The 25,840-nt window shown below is 35.2% G+C and overlaps 1 protein-coding gene across 5 annotated transcripts in view; it reads right to left on the bottom strand.

The window, feature by feature from the left end:
- The window catches only part of MAP3K2 (mitogen-activated protein kinase kinase kinase 2), a 90,461-nt gene that overhangs the window by 25,186 nt on the left and 39,435 nt on the right, over nt 1-25,840 (bottom strand). For all 5 annotated transcript variants that reach the window (XR_005020550.1, XM_036857198.1, XM_036857197.1 and 2 more), the window contains exons 2-5: nt 11,559-11,627; nt 6,473-6,591; nt 5,760-5,800; nt 4,144-4,243 (exon numbers count right to left, since the gene is read on the bottom strand). Coding sequence is in view for 4 of the 5 variants with exons in the window: in XM_036857198.1 (XP_036713093.1) it covers nt 4,144-4,243; nt 5,760-5,800; nt 6,473-6,591; nt 11,559-11,565 (267 nt within the window). In the remaining variant the exon portion in view is untranslated. The remainder of the gene's footprint in view (nt 1-4,143; nt 4,244-5,759; nt 5,801-6,472; nt 6,592-11,558; nt 11,628-25,840) is intronic.

The raw sequence follows: 25,840 nt of genomic DNA, 5'->3' as shown, positions 1-25,840 counted from the left end.
GCCAGCAATGAACACAGAGCACATCAAAAACCAAATACTTGGTAAATATTGTTTAATAAATATCATAGGGTAAAAGCTTCATCTGCACCCAAACCCACTAGCTGACATGGTGTGCATTCATTCTCCGTAGATTTCTTTATGAAAACTATTCCTTGTTTTAAGAAAGGCTGCCAGACACAAATACAAAGCAGAACTAATGTGAATTACATCATACAATCTGCTTACATTTACTTACTCTGTACTTGAAATTATATTCCCAATTTCTGTTCATATAGCTAGTTTTATACTGTCACAATTTAGCTACTATCAGGCCTTTTTTTCCCTGTGATAATTTTTTTCTAATAAAAAAAGAATATTAACTGTTTGGTATCATAGCACAAGTCTGATCTACTTAAATTCCTTTCATTTTCCTATCAATCATGAACCATATTGGTACACCTTGTTCCCATCTTTAACAGTTTTTAAATTATATTTTAAGCACTAGAAAACATTTTAAAGCAATGAAGAGGATTGTTTTGCCAACTTTTCATTTAGGGGGAAACCTGAATGTTTACTTTAACTACACATTATTTATAATTGGATTGTTTACTTCTCCAAGATACTGCTGCTTTGGAAGGAAAAAAGCACTAATTTAAATCACAGCAACAAAGTATGAACATAAATGATTCCGCTCTTCTTTAGCTTACGAAAGTGAAATCTGGCCATTCTGGAGTACCTGCAGTGGCAGCCTGGACTACTGTCTATATATCGCTGATGTAATCCCTCATATGTGCTGAGATCACTCATTACAAATTTTAAAACAAAGACTAAGAGTCACGAACAAGTCCCACCCTACCTAAATTATACTCAATAAGTCACCCAATATTTCCCTGCTTGGTGAATTCATTTTGGCCTCATTCATAAAATCTATTTGCCTCTGGCTTATTACTGATAAATCCAGTTGTATGTTAATAAAAATCATTTCTGGAAAGGAAACTAAAAATTAAGTCCAAAACCCCGTTAAATAGAACCTAAATTTGAAATAAGTTAATTATCTTCCTAACTTTACATAGTGAAACATGAAAACTGTCTATAAAAAGCCTTGTCCTCCTCTACCCATCTAAAATGGGAAAGGTCTTAGAAAACCCACTTACTTTTGCCTGCACACCCCCATTTATCTCCTGTGACAATACACACACACCCGACACTTTATTAGATAAAGAGTAGCCTAACTCACAGATCCAACCAATCCCAGCTTAAATTTGCTTGTTTCCATTCTGGCAAACCAGAAGTTATAGTCTTTTAGAACAGAGGATTTTATATTACACGAGAAAAAAAAAATTTATAGAACTGGAAAAACAAGCAGCCTAAATGAGTTTTTAGCTTGTCTACAAGTCCACGAAACTAATAACCCTTGTTAAGTCTTTCCCTAGTGCCCCCAATGTCCAAGGACATGCCCTGGGCTTGTCATGATGTGAATCAGGACATGGTTAACTCACAGAATCTCACAGAAACTCAGAGTTGCAAGACAATTTTAAACAATGTAATGTTACCCCAATGCCTCCTCCACTACATTTCTGCCAAGAGGCCACCCAGCGTAATGGCAAAACCACTCTCAGAAATCCTTTAGAAAGCATGAGAAAAAGAAACTGAAATGGAGACATTTTCCAATTTTTAGACAATGGGAGAGGGTTCCTAAAACTACAGATCAATTAGCTTGATGTCAATGCTCAAGAAAACCCTAGAAAAAATTATATGCAGGCACCCCTTGTTTTAGTGTGCTTCACTTTACTGCACTTCACAGATACCGTGTTTTTTACAAATTGAAGGTCTGTGGCACCCCTGCCGCAAGTCTACTGGCACCATTTCTCCAATAGCATTTACTCTCCTTATGTCTCTGTGTCACATTTTGGTAATTCTTCCTAATATTTCAAACTTTGTCATTATTATTACAATTGTTATGGTGATCTATGATCAGTGATCTTTGATATTACTATTACAAAAAGATTACAGTTTGCTGAAGGCTAAGATGATGGTTAGAATTTTTTAGCAATAAAAGTATTTTTAAGTAAGATTTTTTTTTAGACATAATGCTATTGCACATTTAAGAAACTATATTATAATGTAAGCATAACTTTTATATGCACTGGGAAACCAAACAATTCATGTGACTAGTTGTATTACAATAGTCACTTTATTGTAGTGGTCTGGAACTGAACCTGCAGTATCTCCAAGGTATGCCTATAAACAAACTGGGAGAACTCAGAAAATAAACAGTAATTTTAGGAGCTCAGACAGGTACAATAGGAACAAATCATGTCAAACTAACTTCATTTTTCTTGATAGAACTACTAAGTTCACAGATTAAGACAATATTGTAGTCAATGTATCTTGGCATTTGAAAGTTTTCCATGATACAATTTTAGACCAAACAAAACCAAAACAAAGATATAACTGTGTTCCTTAGAATCATACCATGAGATAAAGATTCAAGTATGTTTATAAAAGATACTAGGAAACACTGATAGGGGAATGGGGAAGACAGGGAAGAGAAGGAGCCCCATAAAGGGTATACTATCCAGCACTTACCACAGTTGGTAAGTGGGGCCCATCCATCCCCACCTCCCACCACATCCTTGAGCCTCATATCGCCAATCCCAATTCCCCACCACCACCATATGTACTTCAGCTTACACCCTATAGCCATACCTCTGAAAAGCCCTCAGAGTCTCAGGGGCTGGCAGATGGAAATCAGGCCAGCACAAACAGAAATAAATATCAAGATAGGGCCAGGCAACAAGAGGTGTTCATGGCTAACTGAAAACCCAAAAAAGTATTTGAAAAATAACATTTTAAGGTATTACCACAGTATAATACTCATCACTTTGTTCAGAAATATTATTTGGATATGGATTTTTACTTTATCAAAATATTTTCCACTTTCAGCTATAAGTGGTTTCTTTAGACAAGCTACATTAGCATGTTCTTTTGCTTTAAAATAACAATAATTCATTTGAAAATCTAATATTTCAAATATTTTTATTAGCACAATGCTTTAATATTTGCAAAGTACTTTCACATTTTCTCAAATTAATTTTTACTGAACTTTCCACTGTCACTCCATTCCCGCTGACACTTTTTCTATTCCTGACACACAAGTCTTTTCCATCTTAGGATCTCTGTATGCTCTGCTCTCGAGCTGCTCTCTCTGTCAGGAATGCTGTTCCCCTCAAACTCTTTGCAGGGTTGGCTTTTCATACTTCAAATCTCAACAACTAAATAGTACCACCTCATTCAGCTCTTCCTTAGTACCACCTAAATAGGACACCTACTGCCCTTGCCTTTATCCTTTATCATAACACTTTATGCATTTCCTTCAAAGAACTTCACATATTTAAACAATTCAATTATTAACTGTCTGCTTCTACCACAAGTCTATAAACTCCATGAGGGGCTGTAATTCATAAATCACAGCCATCATGCCTGGCAAATTCAACAGTATTTTTCGACAGGGAAAAAAACCAAATTAACCAATTAACTAAACTGTCCCTAAAATTTTTTAAATCTCAAGATCTTGATCTGAGATCACAGGACTTGAAAGAAATCTCAGAGATTTGCAATCCAAATTTTACAGAAGGTTCAAAAGGGATTCCCCAGAACACAGAGCTCCTGAATGTCATAGTGAGCCCTTAAGATTACAAGTACTGACTCCCAAACATAAACATGATGATCTAATCACGTCCTTACAAACATGAAAGTAATCCTTTAAGCTTTAACTAAACTGTCCAACTACCAAAGCTCTGTTGACTCTGTAGACAAGTATACATATATAACTGGGTTCCTCAGAATTCCTTAGAGAGTTCATCAATAAAGAACAAAGAGTAAAAATAAAACACAAATAAGCAGCAAACCTCTAAGTAATACATATATTTCCTCCTTTAATAGATTCTCAATTATTTGCACAGTAGCACCTTTCAATATCTTCCACAATGAAAAAACTCATTTTAATAAGTTAAACTTTACTTCTGTTATCTTATTCTTCTCTAAAATACCATATCCTTATCAAGCCCCAAATAAAAGCACAACCATCCTAAAACAATCTCTTAAATAAACACACTGTTTTCCAAAATAAGAACTATTGAAAGTTAAACTGTACATGTTTACCTCATTATTGGTATAATGTAGGTCCATAGACTGTCCAAAGGCAATTTTAGCTTTAGACCTCAGATCTTCCAGTTTAACGGGTCTGGGAAACTGAAGGATTCTATATAGACAGAATTTTTATATATTTTATTTTCTTCGGCATAGTTAAACAACTTACTTGCAACAGTTATCGCTTGGATAGAGAAATATAAAATTAAGTTAAAATGTAAACATTCACTTAAACACTACAATGGCACATTTTTGATCAAGTGCACCAATATTTCAATACAAAGTTCAAGAACTCTGAAGTTTGTTCTATCTTAATAAAAATTATAAAAAGGAAATTCTCTAAATGTTCTGTACTTTATAATTTGTGCTGCAAGTGTTATATGAACATAAAAGAGCAATGTAAAATGTTCATTGAGGAAAGTGATTAAACTTAACTATGTGACATCCATACGATGAAATGCATCGAAACTGTTAAAAAGAATAAAGCTGTTCTCCAGGGATCCAAATTTTGATTCCTGTACCCTTATCAACTCAACATTTCTGAGCACATATATATATCATGTAAGCATATCTCCCCCAGATAAATATCTTTAAAGGGTTAAAATTTTAAAATTCTAGAATTTTCTTCATATTTCACAAAGGATTGACTTGTGTTGCCCCTGGGGACCATGCACCTAAGCTTGGAGACTATTCTACTAGACCGTAGGTTTTGTAACAGGAGAGATCATGTCTATTTCACTTACTTTATTCCCTTCATAGCCTAGCATATAGTAAGTACTCAATAAATAGTGCTCAATGAATAAAAAAAAAATTGAGAAAATATCCATAAAGAATTGTAAATAGGAAAAAAGTAGATTGGACAATACATGTATGGTATATCTGGTATGTCCCCCCCCTCCTTTTTTTAAACATCTCCATGTAAAACATTTTTACATCTTCAGGTTGTATGATTTATGAGCCTTTTAAAATTCCTTAAAATGGTTAGATCTTTCATTAAATTAATTTAATGAGACACTAATAATAGAAATAAAATCCCATCTTCTCTAACTCCTATTAGGTCTTGTTTAGCAATTCTGTTGTCAACCACCACTACTACGACTTCCACCATTCCACTGAGATACAGATACCCAGTTGAAGGCTAGGCTTCCACCTCCGCTAAGTAATTTGTAGTCACCATTCCAACTCACTTTCCTCAATGTTATTAATTAAATACAGGTCATATGATTAAAGTCTCTTGAGAATAATCAAAATTGTGAATTTAAGTCCATGCACCTAAATTCTATATGGTATCTGAAGGGATGATACAATTATAATAAGGAGAAATATATTTAATTTCCACTGAGTAAAAATTTTAAAAAATGGTAATATTTAAAACTGCATTATGCAATGACCTTATTTATTTCCTAGTACTGCAAAGTAAAAACATTAATCATTTCTGATGTTTAGCCTGAATTTTGACAGGTTCTATCTTAAGTCTAAGGACACATTACAGTTACCAAGGACTATTCCATTCTCAATTTGTAAGCCATGAACCTTCATTAAAATTCTAAAAACAACCTCTAATGGTCTTAACTAGGACATGCATTTGATTATATCAATAAACCAACATATAATGTTTCCTTCCTTACCTTTTTTCTCCTCTGTGTTCAAATTTGACTCGGACATCATTCTGTAATGAAATAATAAATCATTTCAGAGATCAGATAAAATTTCCAGAATTTCTAAACCACTTTTTTCTTAGTCACTCATTTAAAATAGAGCAGAGGGGGAAGAAGGTTTCATTTTCAGTGTCAACTCCAATCAATTGATAGTGTCTACCAAAGAGCTGAGCTGAGAACTAGGTTGCTGAATCTGGGCTCAACAGGAAAGAGCACCAAGGTCTATTAGTGATGGCATCATGGGTCTGAGACATTTGCTAATTCTGTTAGAGGGCAATATAGAATACTGTATTTCCACTTTTTATGTTAGACATCCCAAACAAATTTTATATTATACTCCAATAAAAATTAATTAAAAAAAGAATCAAAATGATCTTCATCTGTAAATATACAGAATAATAGACTATTTTAAATAAAAACCACTTGCTTGTGTTACGTGCCTTAAGAATTGGATGAAACATCAACTCTAGAGAGAAGTTACCACATTAAATGAAACTACCATTTAACAAAACAAAACAAAACAGACACCCTATGGAAAAATGTATGACAAACAACAAAATACTTGATTCGAAAGTGTAAAAGCTAATCACTTTAAACAAACCCTCTATACGATTAGGATATTCAAAGAAAGTATTTCATAGAATAACAATATATATTTATTAAAATATTATTGAGACAAATACCTGCTTTTTTGGTGATAAGGATTTTGCTTTTCTGGTTTCCTGTAAGGATAATGCTGGTCGACTGGCCTTATGAAGAACAGCCAAATCTTGCATGATTGAGTTCAAAGCTTGCTGATCATCTAGGTATTTTTAAAATAACATATACACAGAATTGTAATTTCAATATGTATTTATCATAGACATCAATACAAAATTTATAGTAAAATTTAATGCAAAAATACATTAATTTAATGCAAAAAAAATGCATCTAGAACATTTTCAATGCCTACATTCCTGCTATTTTGGTGAAATAAAAATTCAGTTATTTAAAAGCTGAAGACAAGTAACATTAAAACTGCACTAGACTCAAGCACTTGCATCATACTTGCACAGGTGTTCACACGAGACATTTATAAGGCAAGTAAAGTCATTCTGATGCTTCTAATGATGTAACATCCTAGCATATGGGTCAAAACAGCCCTGTTATGACAAATTCTTTTCTATGACTCCTAAACAAAACATCAACAAGACATCTAAAATCTTAATTAAAACAAGTGGGGAAAAAATAAACAACTTTCTATAAATACCATCATTATTTGACATTTATGTTCAAAGTATGGAATTCCTTTTAGAGTTTTTCTCTTTCATCGATACTTCAAGTCAGAAACAAAGAAACGCTTTATAGGTGGATGAAGACCTACTGATACTTGGAAGTGTTTTTTTTTTAACTTCTTCACCATAACGTTCAACAAGACTACATTTAAAAGACAAACTAATGGTCTCAGCCACTAACAACTTAAAAGGTATCAATGCAGGAAAAAAGTAATGAATCCATAAAACTGAATGAAAGGATCATGAACCATGAACTTTTAATCTCTTCCAAACACATCAAAGATTTCTTTCTAAGACTATAAGCATAAGCCTCCTAGTAATGTCAATTATATGATCTCTGGAAAACTTCAGAGACAATTTAATTGATTTTCACTAGTAAATCAACTCTACTAATGATAATCAACAATTGGTAAATAAAGAAACTGAGGGACTTTACAGCTTACATTTTAAAATGTAACCATTTTGGTGAAGAATAATTTATGTTCCAGAGCAGTAGTAATTAAAACATGCTTTATCCTGTAAAGGGAGATCATTAAAAAGAATGTGGCAATGGGGCTTCCCTGGTGGCGCAGTGGTTGAGAATCTGCCTGCCAATGCAGGGGACACGGGTTCGAGCCCTGGTCTGGGAAGATCCCACATGCCGCGGAGCAACTAAGCCCGTGAGCCACAACTACTGAGCCTGCGCGTCTGGAGCCTGTGCTCCGCAACAAGAGAGGCCGCGATAGTAAGAGGCCCGCGCACCGCGATGAAGAGTGGCCCCCGCTTGCCGCAACTAGAGAAAGCCCTCGCACAGAAACGAAGACCCAACACAGCCAAAAATAAATAAATAAAATTAAAAAAGAAAAAAGAATGTGCCAAGTCAATGGCTTCATCAGTCTTTCAAAGACACAAATAGCTGACTTCTCTAACGTGTTAATTTTTTATAACACTCAATATATTCTGTTCTACAGTGAAAAAACTTGCATATTAAAATTAAAATAATGGCTCCAAAGGTTTTGTTAATAAATTCCAGGTCTGGAGAAAATTTTAATCCTTCACAAAGTATTCTTTGTAAAATAAAATTTCTATATAATATTAGCTTAGCCAAACAGTAACTGAGCCAGATGGGTATAATGTAATCACAACATGTGTACTGTATATGGGTCCAAGCCAGATTATGTCATTTATTGATAAAAATAAATCCTCCCTTAGGAAAAGAATAAGCTGAAAATGATCTGAACTGGAATAAAATTATCTGATGTAGCCTTAAGAAAAGTAAGACCCTTAATTCTATACTGGGGAAAGGAAAACTCTTAAACATATCTATGTTTTAATTATTTTCTTCATTAAACACTTGAATTTAGGCATTTTCACAATATTTAATGTTTAACATTACATGTTTAATATTATAACACCAAAATAAATAAATGCCTGGGAAGGCTTTGGCTTAAATCTCTTATCACATTTACATATACTAACTTCCTTGTTTAAAAAACTGAATACCGTTTTCTATAGTACATGTAAAGAAGTAAAGAGAGCCATTTGAATAAAAGTAACTTCTTAGGGAGATGACATACAACTGAAGGGTTATTTAATTGAATTCCTTCTTTTTCTGGAATGAAGGAGAATCAGATGGTAAATAAGTACCCAGCAGGTAACTTACTTTTGATAAGATGTAAGCTAACAAATCCCCAAAGGATCAAGCAAAGTGGTGAACATACACTACAAGCACTACTCCTAGACTGTTTTACTCTATTAAGAATCTCTATGGTGGTTACAGGTACTAGGAAAATTAGACAGGTTATAAACAACATAGGATCATGAGTTGAGAGGATGGCAGAGAGGATGCTTGAAGGATACCAGAGCCTGACCAACAGTCACACAGGAGAAGCAGTGTATTTCTGACACATGTTAAAAGGACAGTGAGTTGAGCAGAAAACCGGAAAATACTTGGGAAATAATTTCAAATAAAAAATTTATCAGAAATGTTTAATTTGATATCTTATATTCTGGTAACTGACTGTACTGCTGAACTGAATGAATAAGCATTTTCAGAACTCTAATGAAAAACTGATGAACTCATAAAAGTGCTAACAAAAGATCAAGATGAAAAAAAAATTAATTACATGGGACTGAGTGAACTGATGAGGATGAGTATAATTTTTGTGACTTTCTGTCTGAATTTAAAAAAAAAAAAAAAAAATCCCACAAGGACTCAGAGGCAAAGAATATACAAATCAATTTTCACTGCAAAGTAAAGGAGCTGTTACAGTGGAGGATTACTGGACTGAATGTCAATATTATGACATAGTATGAGTATGTTTCATGTTTGGTAATTGCAATCATTGTTGCTTTTGTTGTGGTCATCCATGTACAATGCTTGGTGTCAGTCTATTTATGTCTTGTAAAAATAAAATACAGTGTGTGTGTGTGTGAATAAAAAAAAAAAAAAAAAAAAAAAAAAATTTATCAGAAATGTTTAATTTGATATCTTATATTCTTATTTTACTTTAAAAGTACAGGAGAAAATCTTAAACCAAAAATTCAAATATCTGTGACACACTTTTAAATATTCATAGTTTCTTGTGACTAGCTTTGTACATGTTTTTAAGCAATGACTGATCTTTGCATACTATAAGTATCATTTGAGAAGTATGGTGTAAATCAATTTAATATAAAGTTCAGACTGCAAGTCAGAGCAACAAAAATGAAAAGTTGGTATGAATTCAGTAAAAGGATATCCAATTTGGAATTGGAGGTGAAGGTGACAAAAGTGGAGAATCTGGACCACATGATGGCACTGCACTCATGGTTAAAAAAGGAGAAAGTAGGGCTTCCCTGGTGGTACAGTGGTTAAGAATCCACCTGCCAATGCACGGGACATGGGTTCGAGCCCTGGTCCAGAAAGATCCCACATGCTGCGGAGCAACTAAGCCCATGTGCCACAACTACTGAGCCTGCACTCTAGAGCCAGCAAGTCAAACCTATTGAGCCCATGCGCCTAGAACCCGTGCTCCACAACAAGAGAAGCCACCGCAATGAGAAGCCTGCGCACCACAACGAAGAGTAGCCCCCACTCGCCGCAACTAGAGAAAGCCTGCGTGCAGCAGTGAAAACCCAAAGCAGCCAAAAATAAAAAAATTTAAATAAATAAATAAATAAAAGAGACAGTAGAGGAGAAATTTAGAAAGTAGGAAGGTGGAGGTTTGTTTTACACACTTGGCCACGAGCAGACACACTGAAAGTGTGCTAGCCCTTCCACTAAAGAACACAGCCAAATTAAAGCTCCTTGACCTAAATGCCATGTATATACATATACGAGTGACTAATATATATTTTTTAATTTATTTATTTATTTTTGGCTGCGTTGGGTCTTCGTTGCTGCACACAGGTTTTCTCTAGTTGCAGTGAGCAGGGGCTACTCTTCGTTGTGGTGCACAGACTTCTCATTACGGTGGCTTCTCTTGTTGCAGAGCACCAGGCCCAGAGCACATGGGCTTCGGTAGTTGTGGCTCACGGGCTTAGTTGCTCTGTGGCATGTGGGATCTTCCCGGCCCAGGGCTTGAACCCGTGTCCTCTGCATTGGCAGGTGGATTCTTAACCACTGCGCCACCAGGGAAGCCCCAGCAGGCAGATTCTTAATCACTGCACCAACCAGGGAAATCCGAGTGACTAATATTGATACATTTGTTAAGCAAGTGGTAGGAAAAGTGTGACAAAGACAAACATTGGCAAATACATGTCAGCATTAAGATATCGTTATAAGATACTGGTCTAAGTTTAAAACCTTAGCTTCCAACTACCCAGTTCGTTTTTCCCCATTTAAGATCGGACAGGCCAGTTGCTCCATTTGTTTCTAGTGTTTCACTGTCCAGTCCCTGCCTCACATTGGAATGCTCAACCCCAAGGAGAAAAGAGAAGAAAAGAAAGAAAAGAGAGTAAAGAAGAAAACAAAATGATATATAAACTGAACACCCACAATCCATTCCCATACTTTAGCCTCTCTTTCCATTAACATTATGACACCATAGGAAATTCACAAGAGTTGTAAAACATATCCTCTTCGAGCACCAATGATTTACTGCTCTATTCTTTTATAAAGTTTTATGATTTATTATTTTTATGCAGCTATTTTCCTTAGCCTATCTATATTATTACACTGTTGAGTAATTAAAACAATTCATTCTTCAGCATTTATTCAACCTTTAAAAGTCTGGTTTCTTTACTAAGTATTCTCTCTGGCCATCAGGTTCTAAGAAAATCACAATCCATCTTAACAGTTTATTTTGAATGTCCATACTATGTCCTGCATAAACTGGTTATCCCAAAACTGTAAAAGTCAACACAAAAAGTGCTTTAATTGAAAATCTATTAAGTAAATAAATGTAAATATTACATAAATCTACTTAATCATAAAATTTCTTCATAAAAAGCTTATCATACACACAGAGAAAAAGTTTTCCTTCCCATTTTATCCTTTAATTATAGATGAGAAATGCTTTTAGTTGGAACTCACCCATCATGGCAACCAGCTTGACTATTTGAAAATTAGGGAAATGGTTCTCTCATCAGCATTCTCTATTGCCTAAGAATATAAAAAGACGAACACGTTAATAAGATGAAGAAAGAGAAGAGATAGCCACAAAAAGAAAAAAGTCAGTATAAATAACACTAATGTGAATGTACAATGTTAATACTTTACACATTTTGCTGGGGAGAAGTGCTTTCTTTTTTCCAGATATTCAATTATTGAGAAGGAACTGAAAATCATTATTATTTTAAATTAAATTTACCTCAGTATTTTTCAGGTTCCTATCTATCTAAGCTAAAGCAAAACAAAACGACACGTTTTTTGAGAGTCAAAAAACTTAAGAGATAATCTAATAAACTCAAGTTCCGGGACTTCCCTGTTGATCCAGTGGATAAGAATCTGCCTTCCAATGCAGGGGACGCAGGTTTGATCCCTGGTGGGGGAACCAGGATCCCACATGCAGCGGGGCAGCTAAGCTGGCATGCCACAACTACTGAGCCCACGTGCTCTGGAGCCCACGCATCACAACCAGAGAGAAGTTCGCACACCGCAACTAAGACCCAACGCAGCCAAAAATAAATAAATAAATATCAAAACAAAAACAAAACTGAAGTTCCCACAGGGCAATGGCAGATATGAAGGTTGAGTGGCAAATGTCATACTTAGAGACATCAACAAAATAGTAAAGGCCTACAAATCTCCATAAAGAAAATATTATCACAATCAACAAAAAGGAATTAACCAAAAGCTTGCAGCAACCTGGGCAGCATTTAGGAGTCACAGTAAAAAGAGAACCTTGTGGCATTCTGACCTTCCCTATTCCTATCTTCCTGCCCCTTACTCCCAGCTCCAAAGTAGCAATCTAAACCAACAGCCCACAGTCACCATGAAAATGAGCAGCCTGGCAGCAACTGGAAAGGGCAGAAGGTAACTGGAATGCCTTCAAAGTCTGATTCCAAAAAAACTGTCATTATTTGACCTATCTAATGGTTGGCTGATAGACCCCATCTGAAAGGCTGTCTTTATTTAACCTGACTCAAAGCTTTTCCATTGCAAAGAACTTGGAGTGTTTGCTGAAATCAATCAGGGACAACATACCTCAACTGTCTGAGGAAGGGGAAAATAGTTGGGCAAACAATAGGTTAAGAAAAAAATTTTTTAGAAAAGCTGAGGAATGAGATGTCAACAGGGAACTTTGAAAAGCTCCAACAGACTCCTGGGACTCTAGAAGGTACACAAATGCCCAAGGCTGTTGCTTACTCAAGAAAGGCCTAAGAAGGCCCTCAGCTTTCACCTATGACTAACTCTGAGGCTCTGTGTAGCAGTAAGTAAAGGATAAGGTGGAGTTGTAAATGCCTGGGAGAATGTTAAAGGCCAGCCCCAACACACACAGAAAACCACTCAAAAAAGACTTTGAGACGAGACTTATCTGTTCCAAGTATCTAAGGAAATCTCTGTCTTATCATTAGCTGACAGCTAAACTAAGAGCAGTCTTCAGTGACCATATATGACAAAGAATACAGACTTTAAAAAGTGAGTTCTGAAATGTCACTAAACAAACAAATAAGAACAATAAACAAAAAACACTGGGGAGGGGACTTCCCTGGTGGTCCAGTGGTTAAGACTCCATGTTCCCAGTGCAGGGGGCAGAGGTTTAATCCCTGGTCAGGGAACTAAGATCCGGCATGCTGCATGGTACAGCCAAAAAACAAACAAACAAACAAAAAAACACTGGGGAGGGAGAAGAATCTGATTTCCAGAGGTGGCCCATTATAGTATTTTAAATGTCCAGTTTTCAAGAAAAAAATGAGACATACAAAGATATTAGTCCATACACAGAGAAAAAGCAATCAACAGAAACTGACCCTGAGGAAGCCTAAATGTCAGACTAACTAGACCCATGCCAAAATTCCAGATTCCCAGATGAAAAGCAAGTGTTCAGCATAAACTATATTGTTTGTATAAGCAGCTTAGGCACAATAAGCCATTCTTATCAGTTAGGCAGGTGGGAACTCTCCTGAAATCCAAGTTCTCAGATGCCAGCCAATGATAAGCAGTTCATTCCAAGGATAAGCGGTGAGGCTATGTTAACTCTTTTCTATACAAACAGCAGAAGGAAATTGATAGACAAGTTTAAAGAAACTGCATAAAGCAATAATTATAAGCATGTTGTTGGGTGTACAATATATAGATATATCTTGTACAACAATATACACAAATTTCCCTTTGTATAGTACAAAGGAAAGAGGAGGGATGGAGTTAAAAGGAAAGTTTTGTATGCCACTCTAATTAAGTGGCATTAACTCAAACTACATTGTTTTAAGTTGAGATGTTAATTTTAATCCCCAGGTCAAGGACTGAAGAATACATTTTTTTTAACATCTTTATTGGAGCATAATTGCTTTACAATGGTGTGTTAGTTTCTGCTTTATAACAAAGTGAATCAGTTATACATATACATATGTTCCCATATCTCATCCCTGTTGCGTCTCCCTCCCTCCCACCCTACCTATCCCACCCCTCTAGGTGGTCACAAAGCACCGAGCTGATCTCCCTGTGCTATGCGGCTGCTTCCCACTATATACACTACCAAATGTAAGAATACATTTTTTTAAAATGGCAAAAGAAATGAGAGAATTAAAATAGCACACAACAAAATATCTATTTAACACAAAGAAGGCAGTAATGGAGGAATGAGGAACAACAACAACAAAAAAGATACAAAACACATAGAACACAAACATAAAATGGCAGATGTAATCTTACCTTATGTGTAATTATATTAAATATAAGAGGAATGAACAAACCAGTTAAAAGGCAGAGATTAGCAGACTAGGTTAAAAAACATGATCTAACTATATGTTGTCTACATCAGACACATTATAGATTCAGGCACAAAACAGGTTGAAAGTAAAAGACTGTAAAAAGATATACCATGCAAACAGTAGACAAAGGAGACATAGCTATACTAATAGCAGACAAAATAGAATATATTATACACAAGCACTGAATATGAAACTGTGATTAAAAATCTTCCAACAAACAAAAGCCCAGGACCAGATGGCTTCACAGGCAAATTCTATCAAACATTTACAGAAGAGCTAACACCTATCTTTCTCAAACTCTTCCAAAATTTGGCAGAGGGAGGAACACTCCCAACCTCATTCTACAGGGCCACCATCACCCTGATACCAAAACCAGACAAAGATGTCACAAAGAAAGAAAACTACAGGCCAATATCACTGATGAACATAGAGGCCAATATCACTGATGAACATAGATGCAAAAATCCTCAACAGAATACTAGCAAACAGAATCCAACAGCACATTAAAAGGATCATACACCCTGATTAAGTAGGGTTTATCCCAGGAATGCAAGGATTCTTCAATATACGCAAATCAATCAATGTGATACACCATATTAACAAATTGAAGGAGAAAAAACCATATGATCATCAAAATAGATGCAGAAAAAGCTTTTGACAAAATTCAACACCCATTTATGATAAAAACCCTCCAGAAAGTACGCATAGAGAGAACTTACCTCAACATAAAAAAGGCCATATATGACAAACCCACAGCCAATATCGTTCTCAATGGTGAAAACTGAAACCATTTCCACTAAGATCAGAAACAAGACAAGGTTGCCCACTCTCACCACTATTATTCAACATAGTCTTGGAAGTTTTAGCCACAGCAATCAGAGAAGAAAAAGAAATAAAAGGAATCCAAATCAAAAAAGAAGAAGTAAAACTGTCACTGTTTGCGGATGACATGATACTATACACAGAGAATCCTAAAGATGCTACCAGAAAACTACTAGAGCTAATCAATGAATTTCGTAAAGTAGCAGGATACAAAATTAATGCACAGAAATCTCTGGCATTCCTATACACTAATGACGAAAAATCTGAAAGAGAAATTAAGGAAACACTCCCATTTGCCACTGCAACAAAAAGAATAAAATATCTAGGAATAAACCTACCTACGGAGACAAAAGACCTGTATGCAGAAAACTATAAGACAATGATGAAAGAAATTAAAGATGATACAAACAGGTGGAGAGCTATACCATGTTCTTGGATTGGAAGAAGCAACATTGTGAAAATGACTATACCTCTCAAAACAATCTACACATTCAGTGCAATCCCTATCAAACTACCAATGGCATTTTTCACAGAACTAGAACAAAAAATTGTACAATTTGTATGGAAACACAAAAGACCCCGAATAGCCAAAGCAATCTTGAGAAAGAAAAATGGAGCTGGAGGAATCAGACTCCCTGACTTCAGACTATACTACAAAGCTACAGTAATCAAGACAGTATGGTACTGGCACAAAACGGGAAATATAGATCAATGGAACAGGATAGAAAGCCCAGAGATAATCTCACGCACATATGGTCACCTTATCTTTGATAAAGGAGGCAAGAATATACAATGGAGAAAAGAGAGCCTCTTCAATAAGTGGTGCTGGGAAAATTGGACAGCTACATGTAAAAGAATGACATTAGAACACTCCCTAACACCATACACAAAAATAAACTCAAAATGGATTAAAGACCTAAATGTAAGGCCAGACACTATAACACTCTTAGAGGAAAACATAGGAAGAACACTCTATGACATAAATCACAGCGAGATTCTTTTTGACCCACCTCCTAGAGAAAGGGAAATGAAAACACAAATAAACAAATGGGACCTAATGAAACTTGAAAGCTTTCGCACAGCAAAGGAAACCATAAACAAGACGAAAAGACAACCCTCAGAATGGGAGAAAATATTTGCAAATGAAGCAACTGACAAAGGATTAATCTCCAAAATATACAAGCAGCTCATGCAGCTCAATATCAAAAAAAAACAAACAACAATCCAAAAATGGGCAGAAGACCTAAACAGACATTTCTCCAAAGAAGATATACAGATTGCCAACAAACACATGAAAGGATGCTCAACATCACTAATCATTAGAGAAATGCAAATCAAAACTACAATGAAGTTTCACCTCACACCAGTCAGAATGGCCATCATCAAAAAGTCTACAAACAATAAATGCTGGAGAGGGTGTGGAGAAAAGGGGACCCTCTTGCACTGTTGGTGGGAATGTAAATTGATACAGCCACTATGGAGAACATTATGGAGGTTCCTTAAAAAACTAAAAATAGAACTACCATATGACCCAGTAATCCCACTACTGGGCATATACCCTGAGAAAACCATAATTCAAAAAAAATCATGTACCACAGTATTCACTGCAGCACTATTTACAATAGCCAGGACATGGAAGCAACCTAAGTGTCCACTGACAGATGAATGGATAAAGAAGATGTGGCACATATATACAATGGAATATTACTCAGCCATAAAAAGAAACAAAATTGAGTTATTTGTAGTGAGGTGGATGGACCTAGAGTCTGTCATACCGAGTAAGTCAGAAAGAGAAAAACAAATACCGTATGCTAACACATATATATGGAATCTTAAAAAAAGAAAAAATGGTTCTGAAGAACCTACGGGCAGAACAGGAATAAAGACGTAGATGTGGAGAGTGGACCTGAGGACACAGGGATGCGGGGGTGAGCTGGGACAAGGTGAGAGAGTGGCATGGACATATATACACTACCAAATGTAGAACGGATGGCTGTGGGAAGCAGCTGCATAGAACAGCGAGATCAGCTTGGTGCTTTGTGATCACCTAGAGAGGTGGGATAGGGAGGGTGGGAGGGTGACACAAGAGGGAGGGGATATGGGGTATGTGTATATGTATGGCTGATTCACTTTGTTATACAGCAGAAGCTAATGCACCACTGTAGAGCAATTATATTCCAATAAAGATGTTGGGGGAAAAAAAGCATCATTATGATGTGAGAGCCACCATCATCCATTTTAAAAGTACAAGACAAGCTCTTTAACAATCAGACATTTTACATCATTCCTTTTACTCCTTGAAATTATATTTCCATTTCACTTCCCCCACAGAATTTTATCCTGATGTAATACATTGATATTTTTATGCTTGACAGTCTTTTATTGATCAGTCTCTCATGTATCACAGCAACAAAACATGTATGCAAATTTGTTTAAAATTTGTTTCCTATAACTGCAAATAATAAATAATTATTAAATATAAAAAAGAATATATTATAAAATCATTATTAGTGGCAAATAAGGACATTTATAGTGAAAAAATTACCAACTTATCAACACGATATAGTAATTATGAACATGTATGCACCTAACAACAGACTCTCAAAATGCATAGGAAAAAAAAAGATAGACTTGAAATAAACAATTCAAATATAACAGTTGGAGATTTCAATGCCTCATTTTCAATATTGGATAAAACAAGTAAACAGAAAATCAATGAAAAACGAAGACTTAAATAATGCTATAATATGCTATACAGATAAAATAATGCTATATAGATATAGAGCACTATATCTATAGAACACTCAACCCCAAAACAGAAAAATACACATTTTTCTCAAATACATGTACAACATTTTCCAGGACAGACCACTTGTTAGGCAATAAAACTGATCTCAGTAAGTATAAATAGATTTAAGAAATATGATGTATGTTCCCTGACAACAATGCAATGAAATGAGAAACTGATAATAGAAGGAAATTTGGGGAATTTACAAATATGTGAAAATTAAACAACACATTCCTGAAGAACCAATGGAACAAAAAAGAAGTCACATGGAAAATTAGAAAATGCTTTGAGAAGAATGAAAATAAAAACAAAACATACTGAAGATTATTGGATACACCTAAAGTACAACTTAAAGATAAATTTATAACTGTTGGGAACTCCCCGGCAGTCCAGTGGTTAGGACTCAGTACTTTCACTGCCGTGGCCTGGGTTCAATCCCTGGTGGGGGAACTAAGATCTCACAAGCCATGCAGCATGGCCCCCTCCAAAAAAAAAGAGAGAGAGAGAGAAATTTGTAACTGTTAGTGTTTATATTAAAAAAAAAAGAAAGATCTCAAATCAATAAACTAAACTTCTACCTTAAAACACCAAAAACAGACGAGCATGTTAAACCCAAAGCAAGTAGAAAGAAAGAAACAATAAGGATTAGAAGTGGAAACAAACCAAAAAATAAAAACACAATCGAAATTTTTTGAATCAATGAAACAATGGTTCTTTGAAAAGATCAATAAAATTGACAAAACTTTAGCTAGATTAACCAAGGAAAAAAAGAGGGAAGATACAAATATCTAAATGTAGGAATTAAAGGAGAATTACTACCAACCTTACAGAAATAAAAAGGATAAGGGAATACTATGAAGAACTGTATATCAATGGATTAGATCACCTGGATGAAATAAAGAGATTGAATTAGAAATTTTAAAACTTTTCACAAATAAAAAGTCCTAACCCAGATAGATGGCTTCAAACATTTAAGAAAGGATTACCACCAATTATTTAAAAAAAAAAAATACTGAACCTAGTATTACTCTGATAACCAAACCAGACAAACACGTTACAAGAGAAAACTACAGATTGGTAACTTTGTGAATATAGAAAAATCCTCAACAAAATACTAGCAAACCTAATCCAGAACATTAAAAAAGGGGACTCTACACCATGAACATTTAGGATATATCCCACAAAAGCAAGGTAGGTTCAGCATACAAAAATCAATGTAATAAACCACACTGATAGAATAAAAGACAGAAAGATACATGATTATCTCAACAGACAAAGAAAATGCAAGTGCCAAAATCCAACTGCCTACTCAAAAGACTAGGAAGAAAAGGAAATTTCCTCCAGCTGATAAAGGGGATCCATGAAAAACCCACAGCTAATATCATACTTAATGATGAAAAACTGCATATGTGCCCCCTAAGATCAGGGACAAGCAAGGATGTCCAGTCTTGCCGCTCATATTTAATACTGTACTGCAGGTCCTAGTCAGAATATGAGGCAAGAAAATGAAATCAAAGGAATCCAGACTGGATAAGAAGCAAAACTATCCCTATTTGCAGTTGACAATCTTGTATACAGAAAATCTAAGAAGTTCACATAAACAATATTAGAGCTAATGAGTTCAGCACAGTTGCAGGATACAAGATCAACACTGAAAAATCAGTTGTATTTCTATACACTAGCACTGAACAATACAGAAATAAAATTTAGAAATAAATTCCATTTATAACAGCATCAAAAGAATAACAAAAAGTCTGTACACTGGAAACTATAAAACATTATTGAAAGAAACTGAAATAGATCTAAATATATGGAAAGACATCCCATGTTCATGGATTGGAACAAAATATTTTTAAGGTGACAAAACTCTCAAAGTGATCTACAGATTCATTATAAAGCAGAAACTAACACACCACTGTAAAGCAATTATACTCTAAAAAAAAAAAGTGATCTACAGATTCAATGCAATCTCTATCAAAATCCTCTATCAAAATTCCAATGGCCTTTCTTTGCAGAAATGGAAAAGCTGATCTTTAAATTCATATGGAGCTACAAGAGACCCTGAAGAGCTAGAACAATATTGAAAAAGAAAAATAAAGTTGGAGGACTCACACTTCCTGATTTTAAAAATTACTACAAAATTATAGCAATCAAAACAGTGGGGGTACTGACATAAGGAGAGAGACTGGTGGAATAGAAATGAGAGTCCAGAAATAAACCCAAACATCTATAGTCAAATGATTTTTGACAAGGGTGACAAGACAATGGGGGAAAGAACATTCTTCAATAACAGGTGCTGGACAACTGGATATCCACATGCCAAAGCATGAAGTTGGACCCCTACTTCAAATGATATGTAAAAATTAATTCAAAATGGATCAAAGACTAAATGGAAAAGCTAAATCTATAAAACTCTTAGAAGGGAACAGAGGTATAAACATCATTTTCTACCAACCACCCTTAGTTTTTAAATGCAGAACTTACCTAAAGTGAACAAATTTTAAATATACATTTTACATATGCATTTACCCACATAACCACCAAACAGATAAAAATATAGACATTTCTGGGACCCATAAAGGCTCCTTTGTACCCATTCCCAGTCACCCTTTCCCCACAAGGGTAACCATCATCTTGACATTTATTGCCATAGATTAGTTTTGCCTTTTAAAATTTCATGTTAGTTGAATCATACAAGACAAACTCTTTGTATTTTTTTCTTTTTTTTTTTTTGGCCACACTGTGCAGCTTGCAGGATCTTAGTTCCCCGACGAGCGACTGAACCCATGACCTTGGCAGTGAAAGCATGGAGTCCTAACCAATGGACCACCAGGGAATTCCCTGTATTTATTTTCACTTGATATCTTATGTCTCTGAAATTCTTCCACATTATCTGTATAAGTATTTTGTTCACTTTCATTGCTGTGTAATATTCCATTATAAGCCTATACCTCAACTAATTTACCCATTCTACTACTGATGGACATGAAGGTTGTTTCCAGTTATTGGCTATTACAAATAAAACTTCTATGAACCTCTTTGAACATGCCTTTTGGTAAACATAAATACATATTTCTGTTGGATATATACCCAAGGAGGGAACTGCTAGATCTCTAAGACATGCATATAGTTAGCTTTAGCAGTTATGGCCGAACATTTCTTCAAAGTGATTGTGTTAAATATATATACTCTCACCAGCAATGTAAGAGAGTTCCAGTTCTTCCACATCCTCAGCAACACTATTAGTCATTCTGGTGGTTGTGTAATATCTCACTATAGTTTTAATTTACATTTATCTGATGATTAATGATGTTGAGTACCATTTTCATTGGTTTACTGGCCACTTTGATATCCTCTTTTGTAAAATGACTGCTTACGTATTTTGCACATTTTAAAATTTTAGATACAAAAACTTTGTTGGATATGTTCATTATGGTCTGTGTCTTCTCCTTACACTCTGTTTATGATATCTTCACTCTAACAAATTTAATGGAGTCAGTAAGTATATAGTGGAGAATTTGGGCAAGTCCTTGATGAGGTGATCAAAACTAACATCACATATAAAGGACGGATGAACATCCTGTGTCTCTAGATGTGATACTCTGAGAAGGACACAACATAAACTAAGCAGTTTTCTGAGAATGTATAACCTAAATACAATTCATAAAGAAACTTTAGACAAATAAAAAATAAGAAACATTGTATTTAAACAAAAAGGGAGATTGCATTCCTCAAAAATGCCAGTGAGACAGAAGTCAAAGAAGGGCTATGGAAATGTTGCAGATTCAAGGAGAGTAAAGAGACATGGCAACTTAATCCATCCTGACCCTAGACTGGATCCTGCACTAGAGGGGAACAATACTATAAAGACCATTATTAGGTCAACTGACAAAACTGGAATACGCACAGTTACTATTTATTCAGAAAGGCTACATTCCAGTTACTACTGTCTCTGTTATCCTTTTTCATTTTATTCCCAACATCAGAGCCTTTATTATTTGCATAATAAATGATAAAAATGTGCATGTGTGTTCTGGTGGTGATTAACTGGCATGAAAGATATTAGAAATGAGTTTTCATTCATGAAACTGGTGGGGTTCAAATAAGTAGACCGGCTAAAATACCAAAGAAACACTCCTCTACTCTTGCATGAACAACATATTCTTTACTCTCTTTTTAAAATTTTTAGAATGTTTTTACTGAATTATAGTTGATTTATGCCGCTAGTTTCTGGTGTACAGCAAAGGGATTCAGTTACACATATATATATACATATTCTTTTTCATATTCTTTTGGTTTATTACAGGATACTGATTATAGTTTATTATGGTTCCCTGTGCTATACAGAACCATTTTTAAAATCTATTTTATATAGATTAGCTTTAATCTGCTAATCCCAAACTCCTAATTTATCCCTCCCCACCCCCTTTCCCGTTTAGTAACCACAAGTTTGTTTTCTATGTCTGTGAGCCTGTTTCTGTTTCGTAAGTACGTTCGTTTGTGTCATATTTTAGATTCCACATATAAGTAATATCACATGATATTTGTCTTTCTCTGCCTAACTTACTTCACTTAATATGATAATCTCTAGGTCCATCCATGTTGCTGCAAATGGCATTATTTCACTCTTTTTTATGGCTGAGTAGTATTCCAGTGTGTATATATACCACATCTTCTTTATCCATTCATCTGTCAATGGACATTTAGGTTGTTTCCATGTCTTGGCTGTTGTAAATAGTGCTACTATGAACACTGGGGTGCATGCATCTTTTTGTCCCAATGTATGTCCAGGAATGGGATTGCTGGATCATATGGCAATTCTATTTTTAGTTTTTTAAGGAACTCCATACTGTTTTCCATAGTGGCTGCACCAATTTACATTCCCACCAACAGTGTAGGAGGGTTCCCTTTTCTTCACACCCTCTCTAGCATTTGTTATTTGTAGACTTTTTTTTTTTTTTTTTTTATGGCTGTGTTGGGTCCTCGTTTCTGTGTGAGGGCCTTCTCCAGTTGTGGTAAACAGGGGCCACTCTTCATTGCGGTGCGCGGGCCTCTCACTATCACAGCCTCTCTTGTTGCGGAGCACAGGCTCCAGATGCGCAGGCTCAGTAATTGTGGCTCACAGGCCTAGTTGCTCTGCGGCATGTGGGATCTTCCCAGACCAGGGCTCGAACCCGTGTCCCCTGCATTGGCAGGCAGACTCTCAACCACTGCGCCACCAGGGAAGCCCCTGTAGACTTTTTAACGATGGCCATTCTGACCGGTGTGAGGTGGTACCTCATTGTAGTTTTGATTTGCATTTCTCTAATAATTAGCAATTTGAGCATCTTTTTATGTGCCTGTTGGCCATCTGTACGTCTTCTTTGGAGAAATGTCTATTTAGGTCTTCTGCCCACTTTCTGATTGGGTTGTTTCTTTTCTTGTTATTGAGCTGTATGAGCTGTTTGTATATTTTAGAAATTAAGCACTGGTAGGTCGCATCATTTGCAAATATTTTCTCCCAGTCCATAGGTTGTCTTTTCATTCTGTTTATGGTTTCCTTTGCTGTGCAAAAGCTTATAAGTTTGATTACATCACATTTGTTTATTTTTGCTTTTATTTCTATTGCCTTGGGAGACTGACCTAAACATTGGTATGATTTATGTCAGACAATGTTTTGCCTGTGTTCTCTTATAGGAGTTTCATGGTGTTATATCTTATATTTAAGTCTTTAAGCCATCTTGAGTTTATTTTTGTGTGTGGTGTGAGGGTGTGTTCTAACTTCATTGATTTACATACGGCTGTCCAGTTTTCCCAACACCACTTGCTGAACAGACTGTCTTTTTCCCACTGTATATTCTTGCCTTCTTTGTCGAAGATTAACTGACCGTAGGTGTGTTGGTTTATTTCTGTAAAAGCCTATATTCTTAAAGATAGTGCCAAGGTCAGTCATTCATTTTGAGGATTCTGGTTATTTGATGCCACCAATAAGATTAACCAACTCCTGCCTCTACAATTTTGTTGCATCTATATATCAAGTGAATCTTTCATGCAAGGTATGGCTGAAGTAACTTAAGGAGAGAAAGTTGGGAAGTTAACATGTTTACAAAGCAAATGGCACTTACTATTTTTGAACTTGCTTGCTAATAAATGTTGGTGAAATAAAAGTCTATTATATTTGGCAGAATTTAGTCTAAGGTTTACTTTCATTATAAGCCAATAAATTACAAGGAAGCAGCTGATCTTCACTTAACTTCATTGACTGGTAGTTACTTTTATTTACCTAAAAGAACACAATAATTGTGCATAACCAATTTGACTTTGTTCAATTCACAACACCCAACTTAGGGCCTCTGCACTTGCTTTTTCTACATCTAAGAGTCTTTCCCCAAGTCCTTAAATGGCTGTTCATGTCTACTGACCATCCAATATAAAATATTTCTCCCACTCACTCAATTATTTTTTTTACATCATCCTATTTTTGCTTCTTGATAGAACTTATCATGACACAAAAATACTTCTAATTTAGTTAATTTACTTATTTATTGTATCTCCACCCCCAATGGCACACAAGAGCCTTAAGAACAGAGACTTTATTGATATGGTTGATTACTGCATCTCCTATGCACAGGACAGTGCCTGGCTCATAGAAGGTGTTGAGTATTTTAGAATGAAAGACAGAAAGCAAAAAGGTGGGAGGTGGGGGATAAGAGAAGAGAGAAGTTAGCTTGCAAAGATAAAAACCTAAATCTAAAAGAACAGGGAAAAAAATAATAATAAAAGAACAGGGGAAAAAAGGTCTACACAAATACTCACACTATAAGAAAATGAGCAAGACATTAGTAAGACAGTTTTGCACTCCACACTCAAAAAGCCCATGGACCAATAAAGAAAAGAGGAAAAGACACTGCTGTAGTGTCATGCATGTTAACAGAGATATGTCACTAAAATATAGGTAAGAAATACCCAACTGTGTGACAGTATTTTGCCATACTGTACTATGACTAATTATTTAAAGTGCATTTCATTATAATTAAGCACACCCCCATCCGCAAGCAGATCATGAATTCACTGAGATCAAACCAAATGTTATGTAACTCTTTATCCTCACCAACAAACAACAGTCAAAACTGGTACTCAATCTAAATTTGTTAAACTGTTCTAACAAGATTTTAATGATTTCACGTTTATAGGAAACTAATAATGATTAGAAGAGTCTGTCCTGATATGAATAAATTACAAGTTAAATGAGATCTATGAAAGTGGTGTATGAGAAGCTGACAGTAAATTGAGAGCATCTCATGACATTTCAGCCTATAAAGATTCAGTCTAAGCAAAGATGACCTATATTCTATGTATCATGTAAAAAAGTTTTAAAAAATTTTTATTGTATGTGGCTTTATTTTCCAAAATACATCCTTTGTCCTGGAATCATTCTCATTCCAGGATCTAATCAAAATACACTTAAAACAAAGTAACCTATTTCTGAAACTCAATAATTCCAACAACTTTCTCAAACACTAAACCCACAAAAATATATGCTAAAAATGAAAACAATAATTTATATTAAAATATCATTAACACTCTATAATCTTCTGAAGCTTTCCAAACAAAATAATTTACACTGACCGCACATTTCATGTCACTCACAACCTATCTAAGGTCTTTATCTAAAATCATTTAGGCTTAGACTAGGGAAAAGCCTTTATATCACAGTGTTCCTCACTGTCCAAAACCTCACTTATAAGCATTCACTTCAACAAGGTGGCATACTGAAAACTTGTATTCATGTTCTTGTGTAATGTCCTCCTGTTAAGCACAACTGGACCTAGTGACTCTCTTTTTAACAAAAA

Source organism: Balaenoptera musculus, chromosome 7 (genome assembly GCF_009873245.2).
Source record: "Balaenoptera musculus isolate JJ_BM4_2016_0621 chromosome 7, mBalMus1.pri.v3, whole genome shotgun sequence".
NCBI classification, from domain to species: Eukaryota; Metazoa; Chordata; class Mammalia; order Artiodactyla; family Balaenopteridae; genus Balaenoptera; species Balaenoptera musculus.
Note: the sequence above shows the minus strand (reverse complement) of the source record. Positions and strands in the feature narration are given on the sequence as shown.